Here is a 19,995-nt window from a genome sequence, read left to right as displayed (position 1 = left end):
TATATATGATATATGGGCCTTTAAAAGGCCTTTCAAAACATAGAATTTTAAAATCTAGAGTTCGTACTAGGAAAACCATTAATCCTTTATATATTTTTTGTTCTTTTTTTCAGGAAATTGTTAAATTAATAAATAACAACTAGATCTAAATGATCAATTAAGAAATGTGATAATTATTAATATATAAACTGAAAGCAACATTTATTAAAATATACACATGTGGTATAAAAATAAACAAATAAACGATTTTTATCCTTTTCATACTCAATAGGAACCTTAAAATACGACACACAATCCTCTTCATCATTGTAATATGCTTTGCTTGCAACCCCTCTTAATCATTCACTAAGCAAACATCAAGTAAAAAATCTCAGGTATCTCCCAAAATTTGGAATTTTATTAGATAACTAATCCAAACCAAACATTGTAATACCGAGCACATATACGACTGAATATACTAAGGTAACATTTTTTTGTTAATATAAATAACATTGCTTCAAACTACTGCTATCAAAACCACATTCATTGATGTGAATTTTTGGTTCATTTCGGCATCTATCAATCAGTATATTCTGTAGGATTAGCATCTAGCAAGACTCTCCTGCACGTTCCCAAAACCTTAGCTTGTAAAACTAACTTTGTTCATCTAAGCCAACTTGTAACTGGAAGTAATCTAGTCTTCTAATTTTACGAAGTCTCCTCTATATTTTTCTTCTAAACAAACAAACCTTATGAGTCAATACCTTGTTGTTGATAACCCAATTTCCAAATCCATTAAGCAAGATGTTGAAGACAGTGGAGGCGAAAAGTCAAAAGTCTTTCTCACTAAACCCTTTAAAACCCCCCAAGAGCAAGAGCAGAACTCCATCACCACCATCTCCTCCAACTGCCTCAAGAAATGACTACAAACGCTCCCTATCTATTCCCAAGATCCGACTCAACCGTGTTACCTGATCCATCTCGCTTCTTCAGCCACGAACTCCTCTCCTCCCCTCTCCCTACAAACTCATTCTTCCAAAACTTCACCCTCAAAAACGGCGACTAACCCGAAAACTTCCACCCTTACCTCATCAAAACCTCCCCTTCGTCTCTCTCCATCTCATACCCATCTCTCACTCACAACCCCGCCGTCGTCTACAAAGCCTTCACCTCCGACATCACCATCACCGGGTCGGATGGACCCGACCCGCACTCAAGAAAAACACACTTAGGGTATGACTGGTTTTCCCGCTACCACCCGCAAACGCAGCTTTTGCGGTTGGTAGCGGTTGCTGGCGTTTTGCAACAATCGCTCAAACCGCTCTAAACCGCTCCAAATCGCTCCAAATCGCTCTGAACCTCATAAATTCAAAAGCTGGTTCCAGCTAGCGTTTGCGGTTGCGGGCGTTTGCGGGAGGATAAAAAAAAATTATTTTTTTTCCAAAACAATATAAATACAAAAATAAAAAAATTCAATAAAAAAATTAAACTGAAATTATAAAAATGCTAAAATATATCAATTAAATTTTAATTAATATTATAAAACTTTAAAATAAAAATATTTTCTATATTTTTAAAAAATTTAAACTATAACTTTCTAAATATAAATTTTATATTTATTATAATATTATTATTTTTGATATTTTTATAATTGTATAAAATGTAAATATTGTTAATTTATTATTTAACTGCTGCTGCATTTGGTAGTTAACCAGTCATAAGTATCCCGCAAACGCACAAATTTCTAACCGCATAACCAGTCGTACAAATCTCTTAAAACCGCTAGAAACCGCAACCACCCGCATCCGCAAACTCCCGCAACCGCAACCGCAACCGCTGCGGTTAAACCAGTCAGGCCCTTAATCTCTTCCTTCAGCGACCTCGGAGTCACTCTAGACTTCCCTTCCTCCAACCTCAGATTCTTCCTCGTCAGAGGAAGCCCCTTCGTCACCTGCTCCGTCTCCAACAACTCCTCCATCACAATCTCAACAACCCACGCGGTTTCATCCTTCTCCGGTAACAGGTCATCAACCAAGTACACCGTAAAGCTCAACAACAACCAGACATGGCTCATATACTCCTCCTCCCCGATCAACCTGGTCAAAACCGGTTCCGAAATTAACTCAACCGGTGGATTTTCCGGTATAATCCGGTTCGTCGTCGTACCGGATTCAAATCAAGACTCCGAACCAATCCTCGACCGGTTCAGCGTCTGTTATCCAATCTCCGGAGACGCTGACTTCACGAAACCGTTTGAAATGGAGTACACGTGGCAGAAGAGAGGCTACGGAGACCTCCTCATGCTCGCTCACCCTCTCCACCTCAAGCTCTTATCAACCTCATCATCAACCACCGTTCTCGACAACTTCCGTTACAAAAGCCTCGACGGAGATCTTGTAGGCGTCGTAGGAGACACGTGGCTTCTAAAACCAGACCATATCCCCGTGACGTGGCACTCACTCAAAGGAATCAAAGAAGATCATCACCGCGAGGAGATTATCTCGGCCCTAGTCCAAAACGTCGACGCATTGGACTCGTCCGCTGACGTCACGAGCGCGTCGTACTTCTACGGGAAACTAATCGCGCGTGCCGCGAGGTTTGTTTTAATCGCGGAAGAGGTTTGCCACCTCGACGTGATCCCGAAGATTCGAAACTATTTAAAGAGCATGATCGAACCCTGGCTGGACGGGAGTTTCGGACCGAACGGGTTCCTCTACGACCCCACGTGGGGCGGGGTGATCACGAAGCTCGGATCCAAAGACTCGGGAGGGGACTTCGGGTTCGGGATTTACAACGACCACCACTATCATCTAGGTTACTTTCTGTACGCGGTCGCTGTGCTCGTTAAAATGGATAACTTGTGGGGCAAGAAATATAAACCTCAGGCGTATGCTCTGGCGGCGGATTACATGACGCTAGGGAAGGAGGGTTCGAGTTCGGTTTATACGCGTTTGAGATGTTTTGATTTTTTCAAGCTTCATTCGTGGGCGGGAGGGTTAACGGAGTTTACTGACGGGAGGAATCAGGAGAGTACTAGTGAGGCTGTTAACGGTTATTACTCTGCTGCTTTGTTGGGGTTGGCGTATGGTGATATAGAGCTGGCGGCGGTTGCTTCGACGGTTTTGGCGTTCGAGATTCACGCCGCGAAGATGTGGTGGCAGGTAACGGATGTTTGAATATCTGAGTAGAATTGAATTGAACCGGATAAGTTAGTTTGAACCGAACGAACCGAGAATTTCGATATGAAAACCTAATTGTGTACTAGTGTCTTCGGTTTTAATTTGGTTTACAATTTTACTGGATCAAACCATCTCTAATATATTTTGATATTTTTCCTTTAAAATAAAATATAGATAAAAAATTTACTAAAATATATTTTTCTAAGATAACAATTTCTCAATAGAAGAAAAATGTTATATCTTCTCCTACATATATAGAGATATAAGAATAATAAATTTATTTTAGAAGAAAAATAAAAATAAATTTGAGTAGTTTTGCCTCTAAATGTTTAATACAGACAAATATATAATGAGTTATTATAAATTTACACTATAAAACAAATAAACCAAAATGAAAATTGAATACTATTCGGTTCAAATTTTCTTTTGGTTAGGATTTGATTGGTTATCTTCGGTTCGATTGAGAAATTGTCTACCAAGTTCGAACTAACCAAAACCATTCCATTTTCATGCTACGTTACATTTAATTTTCTTTACTAATTTTTCTTCTTGGTGGTGGTGGCAGGTGAAAGAAGACGACACTCTGTACCCGAGCGATTTCACGGCGGAGAATCGTGTGGTTGGGGTATTATGGTCGACGAAGAGAGACAGTGGCTTATGGTTCGCGCCAAAAGAATGGAAAGAATGTCGCCTCGGAATCCAGTTATTACCGATACTTCCTGTGTCGGAGATTCTGTTCTCGGATGTGAAATTCGCGAAGCAGCTCGTGGATTGGACTTTGCCTGCGTTGGATAGAGAAGGCGGCGTCGGAGAAGGGTGGAAAGGATTTTTGTATGCTTTGGAAAGTATGTACGACAAAGATGGAGCGATGGAGAAGGTTAAAGGATTGAAAGGGCATGATGATGGGAACTCTCTGAGTAATCTATTGTGGTGGATTCACAGTAGAAACTCTGGTGATGAATGAAAAGATGATGAAGACGTTGCATGTTGGTACGGTGGCCATAGCGGTGGCGGGAAGTATTGTTGCTTCGATTATTATTGTAATCACACTTTGGAGTTGTTCGCTTTTCCGTTAATTAAATACAACAAAATGTAATGCAACTTGATTTATAAAATAAAACTTGGTTTAATCCTGGATAGAGGTCGCAGTCAATATAAAATGTAATGCTTTGAGCTCTGTTTTTCGGAGTTTGCTTGTAAAGGAAGATATATTGAAACCTATTTCAAAGAAACCAAAGATAGAGATATGAACAGTGGAGAGAGCTACTAATATTATTGATGGTTCATCTTGATTTTAAATTCTGCAAAGATTCACATTGTTCAACCCAAAACCTCAGCTGCTTGCTACATCTGGTCACCAGACTGACTTGTTTTTTTTCTATATTGTTGCTCCTCCTTTTGATTTTTTTTTTCTGTTTTCACTTATACTTAATTTTTTAACAGAAGTTAATTATCATGAAATTTGTAATTGCACATCTAAACATTTTGATATAAACGATGGTTAAAAAGAAGCTAGATGGAAGCTCAAAGGGTTGTCTTCGAGTGTAGCTTTTGGGGTTTCTAAATTTAAAGTGCAGGCTACAAAAACATCCTACTGTAGTTAGTACGTATTGGTTTACGAGTCTGCACTCATGGGGAAGCTTAAAGGGTTGCTTCTTGGTATTAAATTGTTTTATTCATTGTCAGACACTTTGCTTATATATTCTCTCTTGGTGTCACTACCTCTTTGTTCATTTAAATATTATCTTCTTTCTTTTCTTATTCTTACCTCCAAAATCGCGACAATGGCTGAAAGTTCTGGAGAAGCAAAGGTTTATTTGAGACTTGTCATTGATGAAGAGAAGAACAAGGTTGTTTTGGCTGAGGCCGGTAAAGATTTTGTCGACGTTCTCTTCAGTTTCTTAACACTGCCAATGGGTACAATCGCCAGGTTGTTTAAGAAGCATAATAAAGATCATCCCGTGAGTGTTGGCTGTTTTAACAACCTCTATACAAGTGTTGTGGATATGGGCTTTGATAATTTCCAGACCGAAGCCTGTAAGCGGATGCTCCTTTGTCCGAGGAGTGTCAGCGATGTCCAGTGCCAAAGGCTAAAGGTCAACATAAATCCTACGGAGGGCGAGAAGTACTTTAAGTGTCCTATCTTCTCGCACTGTAGGTTGTGCAGTAACTTTAGCACTACTCGATGTCGATGTGAAAACTTGATGAAGGAAGAGATTCATTATTCACAACTAAAAGTTGCAGATAACATGCAAAATGGAGTATTTATCAGCGGTGGTGGTGCCTCTACTACGTTCATCATAACTGATGACTTGGAAGTGGCAGTTAAGTCCACTGGTCTTGTCTTGGAAAGGCTTAAATCCTTAGGGTGTGCTGATGTTAGTAAGCTCGGGGAGAAGTTTGTTGGTATTGGTTCCAAAGAGGTAATCTCACTCCCTTCTTTTTTTTTTTTTGGACAAATCTCACTCCCTTCTCTCGATGTTTTTTTTTTTTAAGAATGTAAATTAGATTTAAATAAAAAAAACTGCTTTACAATGCATGCGGCTCTGTTCTAACAATTTAAGAATGTAAATTAGATTTAAACTCCCTTCTCTCTACGTTTATTTATTTATTATACTTCTAACAAGGTCCGGTTCTAAGATTTAGTAAGAGTTTTAATAGAAGTTGTTTTTACAAATTATGTTAGTTTTTTCAAAAAACATTGGGGCCAACCAGCCTTGCCTAAAATGCTTTACTTACCTCACGGTTTGTCTTGATCTGGATCTACCAGGTCCTGACTTTGCTGCAGTGTGTATTCTCCTCAAATGCTCCCTTGACGGAGACTTTCTTGAACAAGGGAAGCGCACAAGGTTTGACAAAGTCTTATGAAACGTTAAGGCCATGTATGGAGGAGAAGAAGGATGAGGCTGAACCAGAGAAGGTTTTAACTATAAACGCAGTCGTTAGGAATCAAGATATGAAGATTTTATTTGTTGAGTGCGGAGAAGATTTTGTTGAGCTTCTCTTGTCATTTCTTGCCGTCTCACTGGAATCTGTATTGGAGATATCTGGAAACAGTATCACTTTTGGTTGCTTAGCAAACTTGTGCAGAAGCTTCAAGGACTTGAGTGTTGTTAATGAAGAAACAAAAGCAGCATCAGCAGATTCCAAAGGTGTCCTCCCTTGTTTTTATAGTTTTCAGGTGCAGTTGCCTGGTATCATCACTCTTGAACCACCGGTTTACTACCGGTTCATATATTCCTTTGTCAACAAACCAGTTCCAATATATGCCTTGACTAGAGACTCTAATAAGATTCCGTATTATCGTAATGACAAACTTGTGCCTGTGACTTTGGTGGATCCAAAATCCCATGGGAACGATCACCAAACCCATTGTTCCGGGTTTTTGAAGAAAGAGACACAGTTCACGGTGTCAGATGATCTGGTCATTACACCGATGAGCTCCTGTTCTACTGTTTGCTTACTTAAGAAGTTGCAGACCAACGCAGAAGATATTGATGTTCAAGAAATTGACATCAGCAAAGCAGAGGTATGTATGTATGCTTAGTTTTCCCGGTTATTTGATTATCTTGCACTTGTTGGAAGAACTTGATGAAAATTCTGTGTTTATGAATCAGGCTGTGGATTTGTTGAGAGCTTCATTGTTGACTTCATGTGCTTTAAGCAGTGCTTTAGGTGATTTTATTGCAAAGAAGCCAAGGAAGGAACCACTTTGTCAGACCCAACTTCGAAGAAGCCAAAGGAAGAAACAAAAAGTCAATGATTGTCAAGCCTCCTAAGTTGATACTAAACCCATTGTCCACCCTTTTTACAAGAGCTACCATGTTTCTCTTGTTTCTTTAATTCGGAAACTTTTTTCTGTTTTCATGCTTTTGACTTTGGACATTTGACGGTCTTAGTTTAATATTAATTGAGATATATCTTATCATTTCGACTTGAATAACCATTACTGGTAACATAAACAGCAAGACATTAAACATGAAACAAGCTGCTAATCATTTTTGTACAAAACAAAAAAACTTAATACATGAGAAACACAATGTAGTTGATCTGAAAATACTAAAACCCCTAAAGGCCAAAGTCCAAACCAGGTTTTAAACCATTAGACAAGACATAAAAGACATGTTACAACATCAAGCTTTCCATAGGCACATAAGCCAAGTCTCCCTCTTTTCTCAGTCTTGTTGAACAAATAGACTTTCTATTCTTTAATTAACTAGTAGAAGAATGGAAGAACTCATGAGATAAAAAGCTTAAGTTTCGAGAATCAACAAATCTCCTTCGTCAAATCTAAAGCCTGGGAAGAAATCTAATTTCTGCAAAAGATTTATTTAAAACCTTGAAACCTATTAATAAATTCTGGCTTCATCAACTAAGCAATTTATATTTAAAGATATTAGCATATTATAGTAAATCTATTACTATAAGCTAAAATATATAGAACACGAAGATTTACTAGAATTACGAAAAGAAAAAAACATTATTACTTTGATTGTGGTGTCCATACATGATTATTAGTAATTTACAAATTACGAAAAGAAAAAAAATATTCGTGGGATGTTCTTTCTAGTGGTTGGTGGGCACTGCCACATGATCTAGAGCTTCTGAAAGTGATGGGTTCTCTTCTCACACATTCTGAAATATTCGTCATGTCTGGGTCCCACGAGTTTAACCTTTCTGCCAATAGCTACGAAGTCGTCAGTCTACTCCATCCAATCAAAAAATTACTAACAAAAAATAAATTTATTTCCCTAAAAATACAAACGACAAAAGTCTTATGGGGATAATTAGCTTTTTTCGTGTCTATTTACATGATTATATTGGTTTGGTTAGGAGAAGATAATTAATTAACTTGAGTGAATTAAGGAAGGGATCAAAAAACGACACCGTCTCAGTCTTCTCTTGGTTATATGATATAACTATTACCTTCTGGTGAAGGGAGAAACAACAGAGGGCGCAAAGAGTTTGAAAAATTTGCGAGAGAGAGCTTCACCGAGACGAACACGAGGAGGAATAAGACGTATCTGATTCACTAATTCAACGGCGAAAGATGCATCATCCGCCTCTGGAGACTCACCAGCCGGAGCGATGCCGTCCGATGACCTCGACGGTATCGGAGATCGAGGAGGTTATTGACTCCGAGAGAACGACTCTTCTCAACGGCTCCAACGGTTTGTCTTCGCCCGAACCGGTGCGTCGTCGAGTGTCCGGTAAGTCTCCGGCGGACGGAGGATCTCGTCGGATTTGCCGGCAGCCGTCGTTCGGCCGCGACATCGGACACGCGGCGAAGGAGACGTATCTGGTTACTCGTCTTAGCTTCAAGCTTCTTCGATACCTCGGGTACTACTGATCTCGAATTTTCCCCCGTTTTAATGATTGGTTTATAGATGATATTAGCTGGCTCTAACCATTGTGTGCACGGTATCATTAACTTTAGTATATTTTATTATACTTGTATCTGTTGCTTGTTCTGTAATGAATCAATGGAACTCTGTTCTGTCTTATTTGCAAGTTGCGTGAGGTTTAGGAACTTAGGTCTAGTAAGGAAAGCTACCCCCATGTGCTTTTTGATTCCATTCTTGATTTATCGAACGTGTGACAGCTTACTCGTAATGTATGTCTTGTTTTGGTGTTTTTTTTTCTGAGAGAGTTGGGGAAGGATTTATTTAATTTGTTGAGTAATGTTCAGGGTAGGCTATCGATGGATCATGAAGTTACTTGCGCTTACATGTTATGCTATGCTGCTTATGCCTGGCTTTCTTCAAGGTTTGTTTTTTCTTACTTTTTGTTGGAAGGACATTTTCTTTAAATTAAGATTTTTTTTTCTTCTGGGAAGTCTTTGTTTTTCTGATCTCAAGTTTTTTTTTTTGTGTATTGTGCAGTTGCTTATATGTATTTTTTCTCATCGCAAGTACGGAGGAGTGTAGTGTACGGAGATCAACCAAGGAATAGGTTTGTGTCTGATGTCTGAACTGACCAGAATCTTACTTACTCCTTTCACCTTGGCCTAATGGGTTTTGTTGAATACCTCTGTTCTTATTGTATCACCCATTTCTGAGACTGTTGATGCATGGCATTTATGAATGACGTTTTGGTAGGCTGGATCTGTACTTACCAAGCAACAATGATGGTATGAAGCCGGTTGTTGTTTTCGTGACTGGTGGAGCTTGGATTATTGGGTGAGTAGCACATTAGAGTTACAGCATTCTCCTATGCATAAGTTTGAAGTTCATTTGTTTTACAATTCTGTAAATGTAGTCTGGTGTAGGTGTAGTAAAATAAATATCGTGTCCTAGTTCCTCTCACTGTTATTTTTGATACTTGGGTTAAAAAACGTTAAAGATCCATCGATGTACTCTGCATTCTTATCTCACCCAAGTTTCACTTGAATCTTGCACTAGATTGAGTCGTGTGTTAATGAGTTCATGTTTGCCACTCTTGTGCTGTTATATAGGTACAAAGCCTGGGGCTCGCTCCTGGGAATGCAGCTAGCAGAAAGGGATATCATTGTAGCATGCGTTGACTACAGGTAACTAAAGTACACAATCTAAAACCTAGTGTTCTGTTAAATATATTCCTTACTCTAGATTCTACCAAGGTGGTACATTCCACACAGAACCGAAATTATTATAGCTCTGTTTGGAGCTTTTAGGGATTTTGAAAATGTATATCTGTTTCATGCATTTATAAACCAATCCCTTCCTTTTTTGGTCCAGAAACTTTCCTCAGGGAACAATTAGTGATATGGTGACGGATGCTTCTCAAGGAATCTCATTTGTCTGCAATAACATCGCTGCCTTTGGAGGTGACCCCAACAGGTTTCCATCAACTCATTGACTTTAACTTTTATCTAAACCATTAGATCTTCCAACTTGGTCTCGAGTACTGAACTGCGTTTCTGTAGGATCTACCTGATGGGACAATCAGCTGGTGCACATATAGCCGCTTGTGCTCTATTGGAACAAGCTACTAAAGAATCAAAAGGAGAGAGCATCTCTTGGAGGGTTTCCCAAATAAAAGCTTACTTCGGATTATCTGGAGGGTACTATTCCCTAAGTTTTAATGTGCGTTTTGGTAACATATCAATCTGATTATCATTTTGAACTTGAACAGGTACAATCTATACAACTTGGTTGATCACTTCCATAACCGGGGACTGTATCGCTCCATTTTCCTAAGGTAAATTCTAATTTAACCAAATCCTAAAACGTAGTTTGATTATAATGAACCAACTTCATCTTGTAGCATAATGGAAGGAGAAGAGTCATTTGATAAATTCTCACCAGAAGTAAGATTGAAAGACCCAATTGTTGGTAAAGCTGCGTCTATGTTGCCTCCAATTATGCTTTTCCACGGATCCTCAGATTATTCAATACCATGTGATGCAAGGTACATGATCATTCTCTTGAAGATATACTTTACTAATCAATGCTTTGCTTTTACTAAAATCATCTCTCTCTTTTTTTTTTTGCAGCAAAACGTTTGCAGACGCTCTCCAAGCTGTTGGAGCTAAAGTGGAGCTTATTTTATACAACGGAAAAACACATACAGATTTGTTTCTTCAGGTAAGGCCACATAAACTTTGTAACACGGACACAGACTCAGTGTTTTGGTAATTATAATAAATGAATGAGAGTATTTGTTTTAGGATCCCTTAAGAGGCGGTAAAGATGAACTCTTTGATGACATAGTCTCTGTGATACACGCCGAGGATGATGACGCGCTGGCCAAAGACTCGTTGGCTCCTCCGAGAAAGCGTCTTGTTCCAGAGTTGTTGCTGAAACTAGCTCGTGAGGTTAGCCCCTTCTGACAGAGAAGCCTCTGTATTTTCAATTTTGTGTTATTCGATTTGTATCTTAAAATATAAATAGAAACTCTCGTTTGCTATGGTGTTGAAGCTTAAAGCTATTACCTTTTAACTCAAAACTCTGCACAATCTAACTTAAAGTGTCAGTTTGATTAGAAACACTAGAATATGTTTAAAATTCAAAATACTCCCTTAGTTTCGATAGATGTTTTAGAAGAAAACATTTGTTTCACAAAGATATATTTTTTATGTTTTCCATGTAGAAATTGTAAATTTCAAAAAAACTAATTGAGTGTATTGAATTGGTATTGTTTGAAAGTTATTGGAAATTGATAGTTGTAAAATGATGTTTTTACAATAGTGAATTAATGTGTTTTTTTAATGTGTGAAAATCTTAGAAAATTTGTTGTTAAGGAACGGAAGTAGTATAAGTTTTATGGATTCAGCCATGTAGGCTTGAACTCATATCAATATGATTACTTCCGCAAGTTTGAAAATTTTCTAGGAAAGGCTAAATTGATATTATCCAGTTTTATCATATACTCAAAAGGTGATAGAGAGATGTAACAACTCGCATGGACTTGTGCACGCTTTGTTACTATGAATATAATGGTGATCATATGCAAATTGAATTGTATAAACAATTAAACAAGCATTTCATATGTGATGTCGATATAACCAACCATATTATTCACCTTTGGACCCACCATTTGCTGCAACTTGTGGCTCATGTTCTTCCCAATCTTTAAGACTTGAAGCCACTTGGTAGATTCTAATTGCCTGCTCGGATCTCCCTCGTTTGCCACGTCAGCTTGACCGACTTGATACCATAGGTGATGTTGATAACCAGCTTTACCAAAATAGTAGCAGATAATACGATTCAGAAGTTGCAACCTAGTTGTCTTCACTTGGTCCTGATGATGGTTGATGAATCCAAAAGCCAATGTCAGCATCTCAGGACTGGACCCAATACACAAACCCTACACAGAAACTCAGCCAGCCACAAGATATTCAAGCAACTTTTCAAAGCCACTAACTTCTCGCCACCTGTCTTACCCTATATCCTTCATTTGCCTTCTTAGTCTCTGCCTTTCAAAACATAAATCTACCTCATCATCAAGCTAACTACATCTGAAGTTATTATGTTGAAACAAGACCGTAACTGGACACAAGTTTGCAACACATGCCGTTCAGCCGCATGCACCGTGTATTGCCGAGCTGATTCTGCTTACTTGTGCTCCACCTGTGATGCTCAAGTTCACGCTGCCAATCTTCTTGCTTCCCGCCACGAACGTGTTCGAGTCTGTGAGGCATGTGAGCGTGCACCAGCTGCCTTCTTTTGCAAGGCAGATGCTGCATCACTATGCATAGCCTGTGATTCACAGATTCATTTAGTAAACCCACTTGCTAGACGCCACCAACGTGTTCCTATTCTCCCAATCTCCTCCATGGCCACTAACCATTCAAGTGAGACAACAGCGATGACAGGTCCAGAGAACATAGTGGTGATGGGACAAGAAGAAGAGGATGAAACAGAGGTGGCTTCTTGGTTGTTGCCTAGTTCAGAGAAAAACAGTGGTAACAATAACAATAGTCTGGACCTTGTTGATTATCAACAAGACTACAACGTACCTCGAAGTAGATATGCTAGAGATGGAGTTGTTCCACTTCAAGTTGAAGAATCAAAGGCCCACATGCACCATGAGCAACACAACTTTCAGTTTGGTTTCACTAATGTGTCCTCAGGATGTCATATGGTCAGTCTTGTGCCAGAGTCAACGACAAGTGACACAACAGTAGTATTACATTCACCATCCCCCAAAGCGGCAACAGACCAACTACCTGACCCTTCAACTCAGATACTTAGTCCAGGGGAAAGAGAGGCTAGGGTTATGAGATACAGAGAGAAGAAGAAGACGAGGAAGTTTGAGAAGAGGGTAAGATATGCTTCAAGGAAAGCTTATGCAGAGACAAGACCACGGATCAAAGGCCGGTTTGTAAAGAGAGAAGAAGTGGATGCAGAGGCAGAGGCAGACCAAGGTTTCTCCACAATGACAATGTTCAACACAGGATATGGAGTTGTTCCTTCGTTATGATATGATGCTTAAGGCAAAACTAGCTTGCATGCTTGTAAATGTTTTACTTGTTTGAGTTCCTTAGAAGTTATCATCACTGTAACTTTAGTTAAAAACCAAATATGAATACTGTGTTATGTGAAATGATACCACCACATAGAATAGAATATTATCCATCGGTAGATAACGCCCCGACAACCCATCTAAGGATGGTGCGTTAATTTTTTCATTTCAGAAATAAGATGCCAAATATGTATGTTGATACTCCACAGATTCTCTAAATGTACAGAGACGTGAAGACAACCTGAGACATGTGATTATATCATAATAAACTAACCTTGCTTGCTCCTTTTGGACTCCAAACTTTCTTACAACTTGTGGCTCAGGTAACAGTTGGTTGATGACTCTAGGACTCGAAGCCTTAGCCTTACTCAGAGATATACATGGACAGTTACCACAAGGTAAAAGAAGAATATTCAATTATATACATTTTGCCTGAAGCCAGAGGAATAACGTATCTAGTTTACTCAAAAAATGAAAATAGTAAAAGGTGATATGAAAAATAGTAACACCACATGTTATTTTCCGGATCACAACCTCTTGAGAATCTCTGTATCACGTGTGGCAAATACGCCTATGGTAATTCTGTTTTCAGTCGAGTGGTCCATGGAATGATCATCAACTTCGCATATTTATTGTGATTGGTTTGAGTTTGCATTGTGACCTCACTAGTGAGAATTGAGAAATAGGCCAAGAATTTGACCACGATCCACACATCAACACCGTTCAACTTTATGGACCTTACTAAGCAAATGAAAAAGAAAAGCTCATTTAAGCCCGTCTACAAAACCAAGGATCCAATATAGAGAAAAAGTGTCCAAATTAAGTTAGCCTCATGCATCAGCTCATGAAAACATGTTATCCTATACTCCTTCCGTTTCATATTAAGTGTTGTTGTAAATAATTTTTTCATTATAAAATAAGTATCGTTTTCAATTTTTAATACAAAATTTATTAATTTTATTCAGCAATTTATTTTTCTATTGGTTGAAATATGATTAAGTGTATAAATAATTGTGTTTTTAAATAGAAAATATACAAAATTAGTTGTTTTCTTAATCTGTATGCACAAACTTAAAACGACAGGGAGTACGGGAGTACTATTTAGGTTTCGGGAATTTACCCTGTTTAGATCCATGCATTATACATTGTTTTTATATTTAAAGGGAGCTAGGTAGTGCTGGGAATATGAATCATTATCCACGGGCCCCGCTCCATTTGATTCGCTGCAGAGCGGGTGTGGGTTGAGTGATTTGAAAATTTTGGTTCGCGGATGCGGGTGCGGGTTGAGTGACTTTTATGCAGGGCGGGTGCGGGTCAGCCAAAATTCAGTGCGGGTACCCGCCAACCCGCAAAAACTAAATTTTTTTTTTTTTTTAAATATTATTTTTAAATGGAAATTTTTTAAAAAAATAATTTAATTTTAATTATAAATAGATTAATATTTATTATTTTTAATAAAAATTATTTAAAATATTAAATTTTATTGTTATTTTTAATAAAAAATATTTAAATATTAAATTTTATTGTTATTTTTAATAAAAAAATATTTAAATTAATAATTTTTAATATTATTAATATTATCCGCGGGTCTAACGGATCACCCGCGGGTTTAAGCGGGGCGGGTGCGGATTTCATATTTTCTTCTTGCGAGTCAAGCGAATCAAATTTTTTGAATAAAAAAAATCAGTTTACCCATGGGTTGGCGGATCAGCGGGGCGGGTTTGACCCGCAACCCAGTTCCAGAGCTAGGGGCGAGAGTTTTTCATCACAATTCTAGCCAAAAAGAAAAAAAAAACTTTATCATAATCGGTAGCGATCAAACATGTTAGGAAAATAATCGAAGGAGTGACGTGTTCAAAAACGCGATGGTTATATCGAGTGATAGGCATGCTATTCACCGACGAGATTAAAGGCAATAATGCATGCGCACATATGAGAGGATCACTTTTATTTGATATACGATACGTTAATTTCACAAATCCACTTTCACCTCATATGTTTCAATGCCATGCGAAAAGAATTCGATAAATGATTCTCCTCGAATGATCCTCACGAAGAAACAATATATAATTATCAAAGACCTTTTTGAGTAATTTATTGTTCTTGACATTAATTGGCTACTCTGTCGTCCTGGGTTAGGAGAGTTGGTAGTTCTTGTTTGTCTTTCTTATGCACGTATACTTAAAATATGCATTTCTCTTTTCGACTAATAATTCTTGTCCTTTTCTTTTAGTTTATCGTTTTCAACTTTAAAATTATATCCTAATAATAATTTGTATATCATCTTCTTCAAGTTCAAGAAGATACATCCATCATCTCCAAATGATCTTCTTTTATGTTTATACAAAATCAAGATTATAACATATAGAAGCAATCTTCCAAATCATTATTCATGATCACAAGTAGCTGGAAAAGAAAACTCAAACTTTGGTACGTAGTTAAACCGTTATAAAAGTAACGTTTCAACGGTGCTAGACCTAAGCCTAGACCAGAGAAAAAAATACATAAAAATCCACTTTGTTCTCGGCTCATAAAGATATATAGGAGCCAGAGTTTTGTGGATACAAAAAAAGGAGATAGATTAATTAGAGGTAGAAACTTAAAGTTCGATCAGAACGAACAACTCATGATGGATGATGAGTCCTTGGATCATTTGTAATACAAGAGAAGTCTTGATCCAACTCATGATCCAATGAAGAAGAGCAGTATCTTCCTTGGATGCTTGTGCTTCCTCCAAGCTTCTTCATGGATGTGATAACTTGACGAAGTTCTACATTTTCCTCTTTAAGCCTCAAGTTCTCTTGAAGAACAAGATCATTGCTATCCGAGGCTTGGTTAAGCTTATCTAAAAGCTGTTGGTTCTCGCTTCTTAGCCAAGCAACCTGAGAGAGAAGCTCATCTAAGTGTCTTTGCTTTCTCATTCTTGACCTTCTTGCTGATTCTCTGTTAGATACCATACGTCTTTGCTTTCTGTCGTTGATGACGAAGATATCTTCAGTTGCTTCATCGGACGTGGTGGAGTTGTTGCCTGGTGATTGTAGATTGAATTCTTGATGAATTTGAGGGTATGGGATAAGATTGAGATTGTTGATATTGGTTGAAGGGTTTAGGTTGTTGTAATAGTGGTTTAAGTGGAAGTAATCTTGTTGTTGCATGCTGTTAAGACTTGAGCTATCATAATTTGGCTGCATGGTCAGTTTCTCTCTCTCTCGCTCTCTCACTGATGTTGTTAGAGCTCAACGAGAGTGAGTTAATGGTGGAGATTGAATGAGAAGGAGTGTTTATACAGCAGATAAAGGCATAGAAGTGGACCACATTTTTTTTTGCAAATTGGTGGCTTTCGTGACACATGCTTAAGGGTTTAGCTTTTGAAATAAAATAATTTTGATTATGTCTTCTACGTGTTCAAAAAAAAAAAGATTATGTCTTCTACATGACCCATTGGCATGTTTTGTTCTCCTTAAATTATTGAGAAGACTATTTATTTATTTGCAGGTTGCCATATAAATCTCCAAATATATAAAGTTGATACTAAACATAATGTTTTGTAGGTAATATTAAAGATAAATTACGACATTGATAACTGGTTTCTCATGAATTAAAATGAGTTGTTTCCATTGACAGTATTGTTTATTCATCGATCGGTGATACTTGGGAAGCATGCCTTGTGCTATATCGTAACCATTAAACACCAATCATATCGTATGATCGATTGATGTACCACCTCCATGTGTCATCACACACACCACCTCCATATGATATGATTAGTTTAATAACCAAGTGGCCGGAAAGTTTTTGTAGCCGGTGCAATGCGAGTATAGGAGGGTACCATGGCCATCTAGTGGCATTAAACAGGTGAACATACATGATGCATGATAATGATGTTCGCGCATAATTGAACTGACAAAGGGTTATATACTTATATATCATGCCCATGCATTATGATGATAATGACAAATGAGGAGTTGGGCACGTTATGTATATATTGTGGATAAAATCAAGTTTGGATCAGTGTTTTGTGCTTACATCAGAGAGAAAATTTATAGTTTCTAGTTGTGGGGTTTCAAAATTATTTGAGTTTAGTCACAATGCTTTTGCTAGCCAACATATAAAGTGGTAATGATGCCAAATAAGTCAATTTATAAAGCTTATAAATATACATATATACATACTTTATTTAATTTCAACATCTACACAACTCACATCTCGCTTCTTCTTTTTCGATGGAAAAAAATAAGAAGATTATCTCTTGGACTCTTGAGATTTGCTTCTCTTCCCTAATAGCATCAATTATTATATGGTTTCCTGCGTAAAATTTTAATAGGAGGTCCTAGATCATATATAAAACAACGTGGTGTTAACTAATTTCTTAGTATCACAAAAGGTAATTACTAATATAATAATTACTAAACTAGAATTTTACCAAGAAATTTAAATATTTGATCCATATTGTTTTTTTTATTAGAAGGTTTAGGTCGAAACCCATGCATAATCCAAACATGAGATCATAACATTCGTCGCAGGCCCCCCTTGATCTTGCAACCTCTGAACTTTATTTTTCTCAACATGGTTTTAACCTCTGAATTTTATTGTTAATACGTTCCCGCCGAGTTAAACAGTTGTTTACACGTTTACGCGCCTCAAACACAACCATGTCATACTGAACTTCACCCATATATTATACATGTACATTCCATAAACACTAATAAGCCATTGATTGTGCATAATATCTTAACCATTTATAAATGTTAGTGTTTTTTCTCGATAAGGAAAATTCCAGACTAAAGCATATTACTTTATACTCCCTCCATATGTATGTTTTAGGTTTTTTATACTAATTAAAAAAACATATCAAATTATAATTACAAGCATTATTTCTGTTATCAAATATTCTCCACAACTTTTAACCAATAAAATCTTTATAAACACCATTATGTTTTTTGAAATTTGTAATTAATTTATACATTGAAAATGTAAAACATATATCTTTTTGAAACAATTTTTTTCTAAAATATGGATATTTTTGAAACGGAGGGAGTACTACATAGTCTTCAATACTTGCCAAATAACTAATTTTTACACTTATAAAAATACTGTGGAAAATCATTAAAAAATTGCAATAGAATGACTCTGGAACTTTGGTCTTTCAATTTAAGGTAATAAATAATACAGTCACACAGAAGTGGAACGAATCCAGATATCCAGAAAATTTAAGGTATCCGGATACACATGCGGATTCGTCAGATCCGAATTTGGATTCATAAAAATAATTAAAAAAATAAATATATATTTTTTAAAATATTAAAATTCTAAAAATAATACATAAATTAAATATATATAAATTATATATATATGTATATAATATTAAAAATTATATATAATATTATAAAATTAATTTTATGTATATATTAATATATCAAGTATAATTATTAATAAGATTAAAAAATTTAAAACCTTTAAAAATTACGGATCTGGATCCGGATATGGACCTAAAAATCAAGATATCCGGATTCGGACTCGGTCTTGACATATCCGAAATTTTATTATCCGTATTTGGATTTGGACGCCCCATGTATTCTATTTTCAACGCCAATCCGGAGCAGATCTCAGATCATATCCGGATTCCGGATAATAAATCTCAGGTCTACAGTCTATAATTGATTTCCTTTTCATTACGTATTTAATCTCATTAAATCAAGTCATCTAGAGAAGATCACGTCTATACAAGAACTTAACTTATAACTCTTCTTTGTACACTACAAGAAAACAGCGGTATACTGAGGGAAAAAATCGTCGGTATGTCGTCGGAATAACGCTATTCCGAGGACATACCGACGAAACAAGTCGTCGGAAATATCTCCTCGGAAAATCATATTTCCTCGGAATTCCGTCGGAAATATCCGACGGAATTCCGAGGAAACAAAATTCCGAGGAAACTCCGAGGACACAGAGTTCGTCGGAAGGTTCCTCGGAATATACCGAGGGACGTCTTCCTCGGAATATTTCGATGGAATTCCGATGGACCAATCCTCGGAAGTTTCGACGAAATATTCCTCAGAATGTATATCGGAAAATTCCGAGGAACTTTTGTCCCTCGGAAAATTCCGAGGAACTTAAGTCCCTCGGAATATTCCGAGGAATTTCAGTTCCTCGGAAAATTCCGAGGAACATGTTTCCCTCGAAATTTTCCGAGGGACAAAAGTTCCTCGGAATTTTCCGAGGGACTAAAGTTCCTCGGAATTTTCCGAGGATCTGCTTTCCCTCGGAATTTCGAAAAAATTAATTTTTTTTTAAAATTATTTTTATTTTTAAAAATTAAAAATTTTAAAATTTAAATTCAAAAATTTAAAATTAAAATTAAAATTGAATAAAACATAAAACATTAAAACATAGTAGATAATATTCAAAGTTAAATAAAACATTCAGAGTTTTTGGTAAAAAAAAAAACTACTGGTCTGGAATGTTCGGGAACACCTCGTTCGGGTACATCCTCTTCATCATCTCCATCATCTGCTCGTTCAGCCTCTTCTGGGTCTCATAGCCCGCCTGTTGAGCTGCCATCTGGGTCTCCAACGCAGATATCCGATCATCCTTGTCCTTCAGCTGAGCCGTAAGAACTTCTGGATCAACATATGCCAGTGGTGCAGAAGAAGGAGCAGCCGACCGGGAGCGACGACCCAAACCGACCAAACGTCCCTTTTTCTTTGGAACCGACTGAAATATAAATAACCAAATTTCGATAATAAATTGATGATAAAATAAAATTCAAGAAATAATTAAATTGAACTTTTTAAAAAAAAAAACTTACCGATTCAACGATTTCGTTGATTCGAACCCGGGACAAGTTGGTCGAGGCCGTCGAATCGTCATCATCGGTTTGAAGCTGAGACAC

The 19,995-nt window shown here is 37.2% G+C and overlaps 3 protein-coding genes, 1 long non-coding RNA gene and 2 pseudogenes across 4 annotated transcripts; 4 read left to right on the top strand and 2 right to left on the bottom strand.

The window, feature by feature from the left end:
- Positions 1-2: 2 nt before the first annotated feature.
- Positions 3-4,290, top strand: LOC106365004 (annotated as a pseudogene).
- A 217-nt stretch (positions 4,291-4,507) lies between these two features.
- LOC106365003 lies at positions 4,508-7,463 on the top strand (annotated as a pseudogene).
- A 163-nt stretch (positions 7,464-7,626) lies between these two features.
- On the bottom strand, positions 7,627-8,223 carry LOC125582145. Its single transcript, XR_007319980.1, has 2 exons — positions 8,085-8,223; positions 7,627-7,835 (listed from the first exon to the last, which is right to left on the bottom strand). It is a non-coding gene; the product is annotated as an uncharacterized LOC125582145 (long non-coding RNA).
- Positions 8,053-11,150, top strand: LOC106390403 (isoprenylcysteine alpha-carbonyl methylesterase ICME). The gene is made up of 11 exons (XM_013830858.3): positions 8,053-8,498; positions 8,848-8,924; positions 9,041-9,110; positions 9,257-9,337; positions 9,613-9,687; positions 9,875-9,976; positions 10,063-10,200; positions 10,272-10,337; positions 10,404-10,547; positions 10,633-10,723; positions 10,807-11,150. The coding sequence occupies exons 1-11, from the start codon at positions 8,209-8,211 to the stop codon at positions 10,966-10,968; spliced, it is 1,296 nt and encodes a 431-aa protein (XP_013686312.1). The 5' UTR covers positions 8,053-8,208; the 3' UTR covers positions 10,969-11,150.
- Positions 11,151-11,388: 238 nt separating this feature from the next.
- LOC106390407 (zinc finger protein CONSTANS-LIKE 1) lies at positions 11,389-13,184 on the top strand. Its single transcript, XM_013830861.3, has one exon. The coding sequence runs from the start codon at positions 12,108-12,110 to the stop codon at positions 13,059-13,061; it is 954 nt and encodes a 317-aa protein (XP_013686315.1). The 5' UTR covers positions 11,389-12,107; the 3' UTR covers positions 13,062-13,184.
- A 2,231-nt stretch (positions 13,185-15,415) lies between these two features.
- Positions 15,416-16,391, bottom strand: LOC125582133 (basic leucine zipper 43-like). The gene has a single exon (XM_048748660.1). It carries the CDS (start codon positions 16,292-16,294, stop codon positions 15,728-15,730), a length of 567 nt encoding a protein of 188 aa, XP_048604617.1. The 5' UTR covers positions 16,295-16,391; the 3' UTR covers positions 15,416-15,727.
- Between the last annotated feature and the right edge of the window lie 3,604 nt (positions 16,392-19,995).

Source organism: Brassica napus, chromosome A2 (assembly GCF_020379485.1).
Source record: "Brassica napus cultivar Da-Ae chromosome A2, Da-Ae, whole genome shotgun sequence".
Taxonomy (NCBI): Eukaryota; Viridiplantae; Streptophyta; class Magnoliopsida; order Brassicales; family Brassicaceae; genus Brassica; species Brassica napus.
The sequence above is the reverse complement of the archived record's forward strand: the minus strand, read 5'-3'. Positions and strand labels throughout refer to the sequence as shown.

Excerpts from the sequence above, each read along its gene's own strand:
- LOC106390407 (XM_013830861.3), top strand. The coding sequence starts at position 12,108 with ATGTTGAAACAAGACCGTAACTGGACACAAGTTTGCAACACATGCCGT.
- LOC125582133 (XM_048748660.1), bottom strand. The coding sequence starts at position 16,294 with ATGCAGCCAAATTATGATAGCTCAAGTCTTAACAGCATGCAACAACAA.
- LOC106390403 (XM_013830858.3), top strand. The coding sequence starts at position 8,209 with ATGCATCATCCGCCTCTGGAGACTCACCAGCCGGAGCGATGCCGTCCG. Across the intron at positions 8,499-8,847 it reads AAGCTTCTTCGATACCTCGG|GGTAGGCTATCGATGGATCA; the intron begins GTACTACTGATC and ends AGTAATGTTCAG. Across the intron at positions 9,977-10,062 it reads TTTGGAGGTGACCCCAACAG|GATCTACCTGATGGGACAAT; the intron begins GTTTCCATCAAC and ends GCGTTTCTGTAG.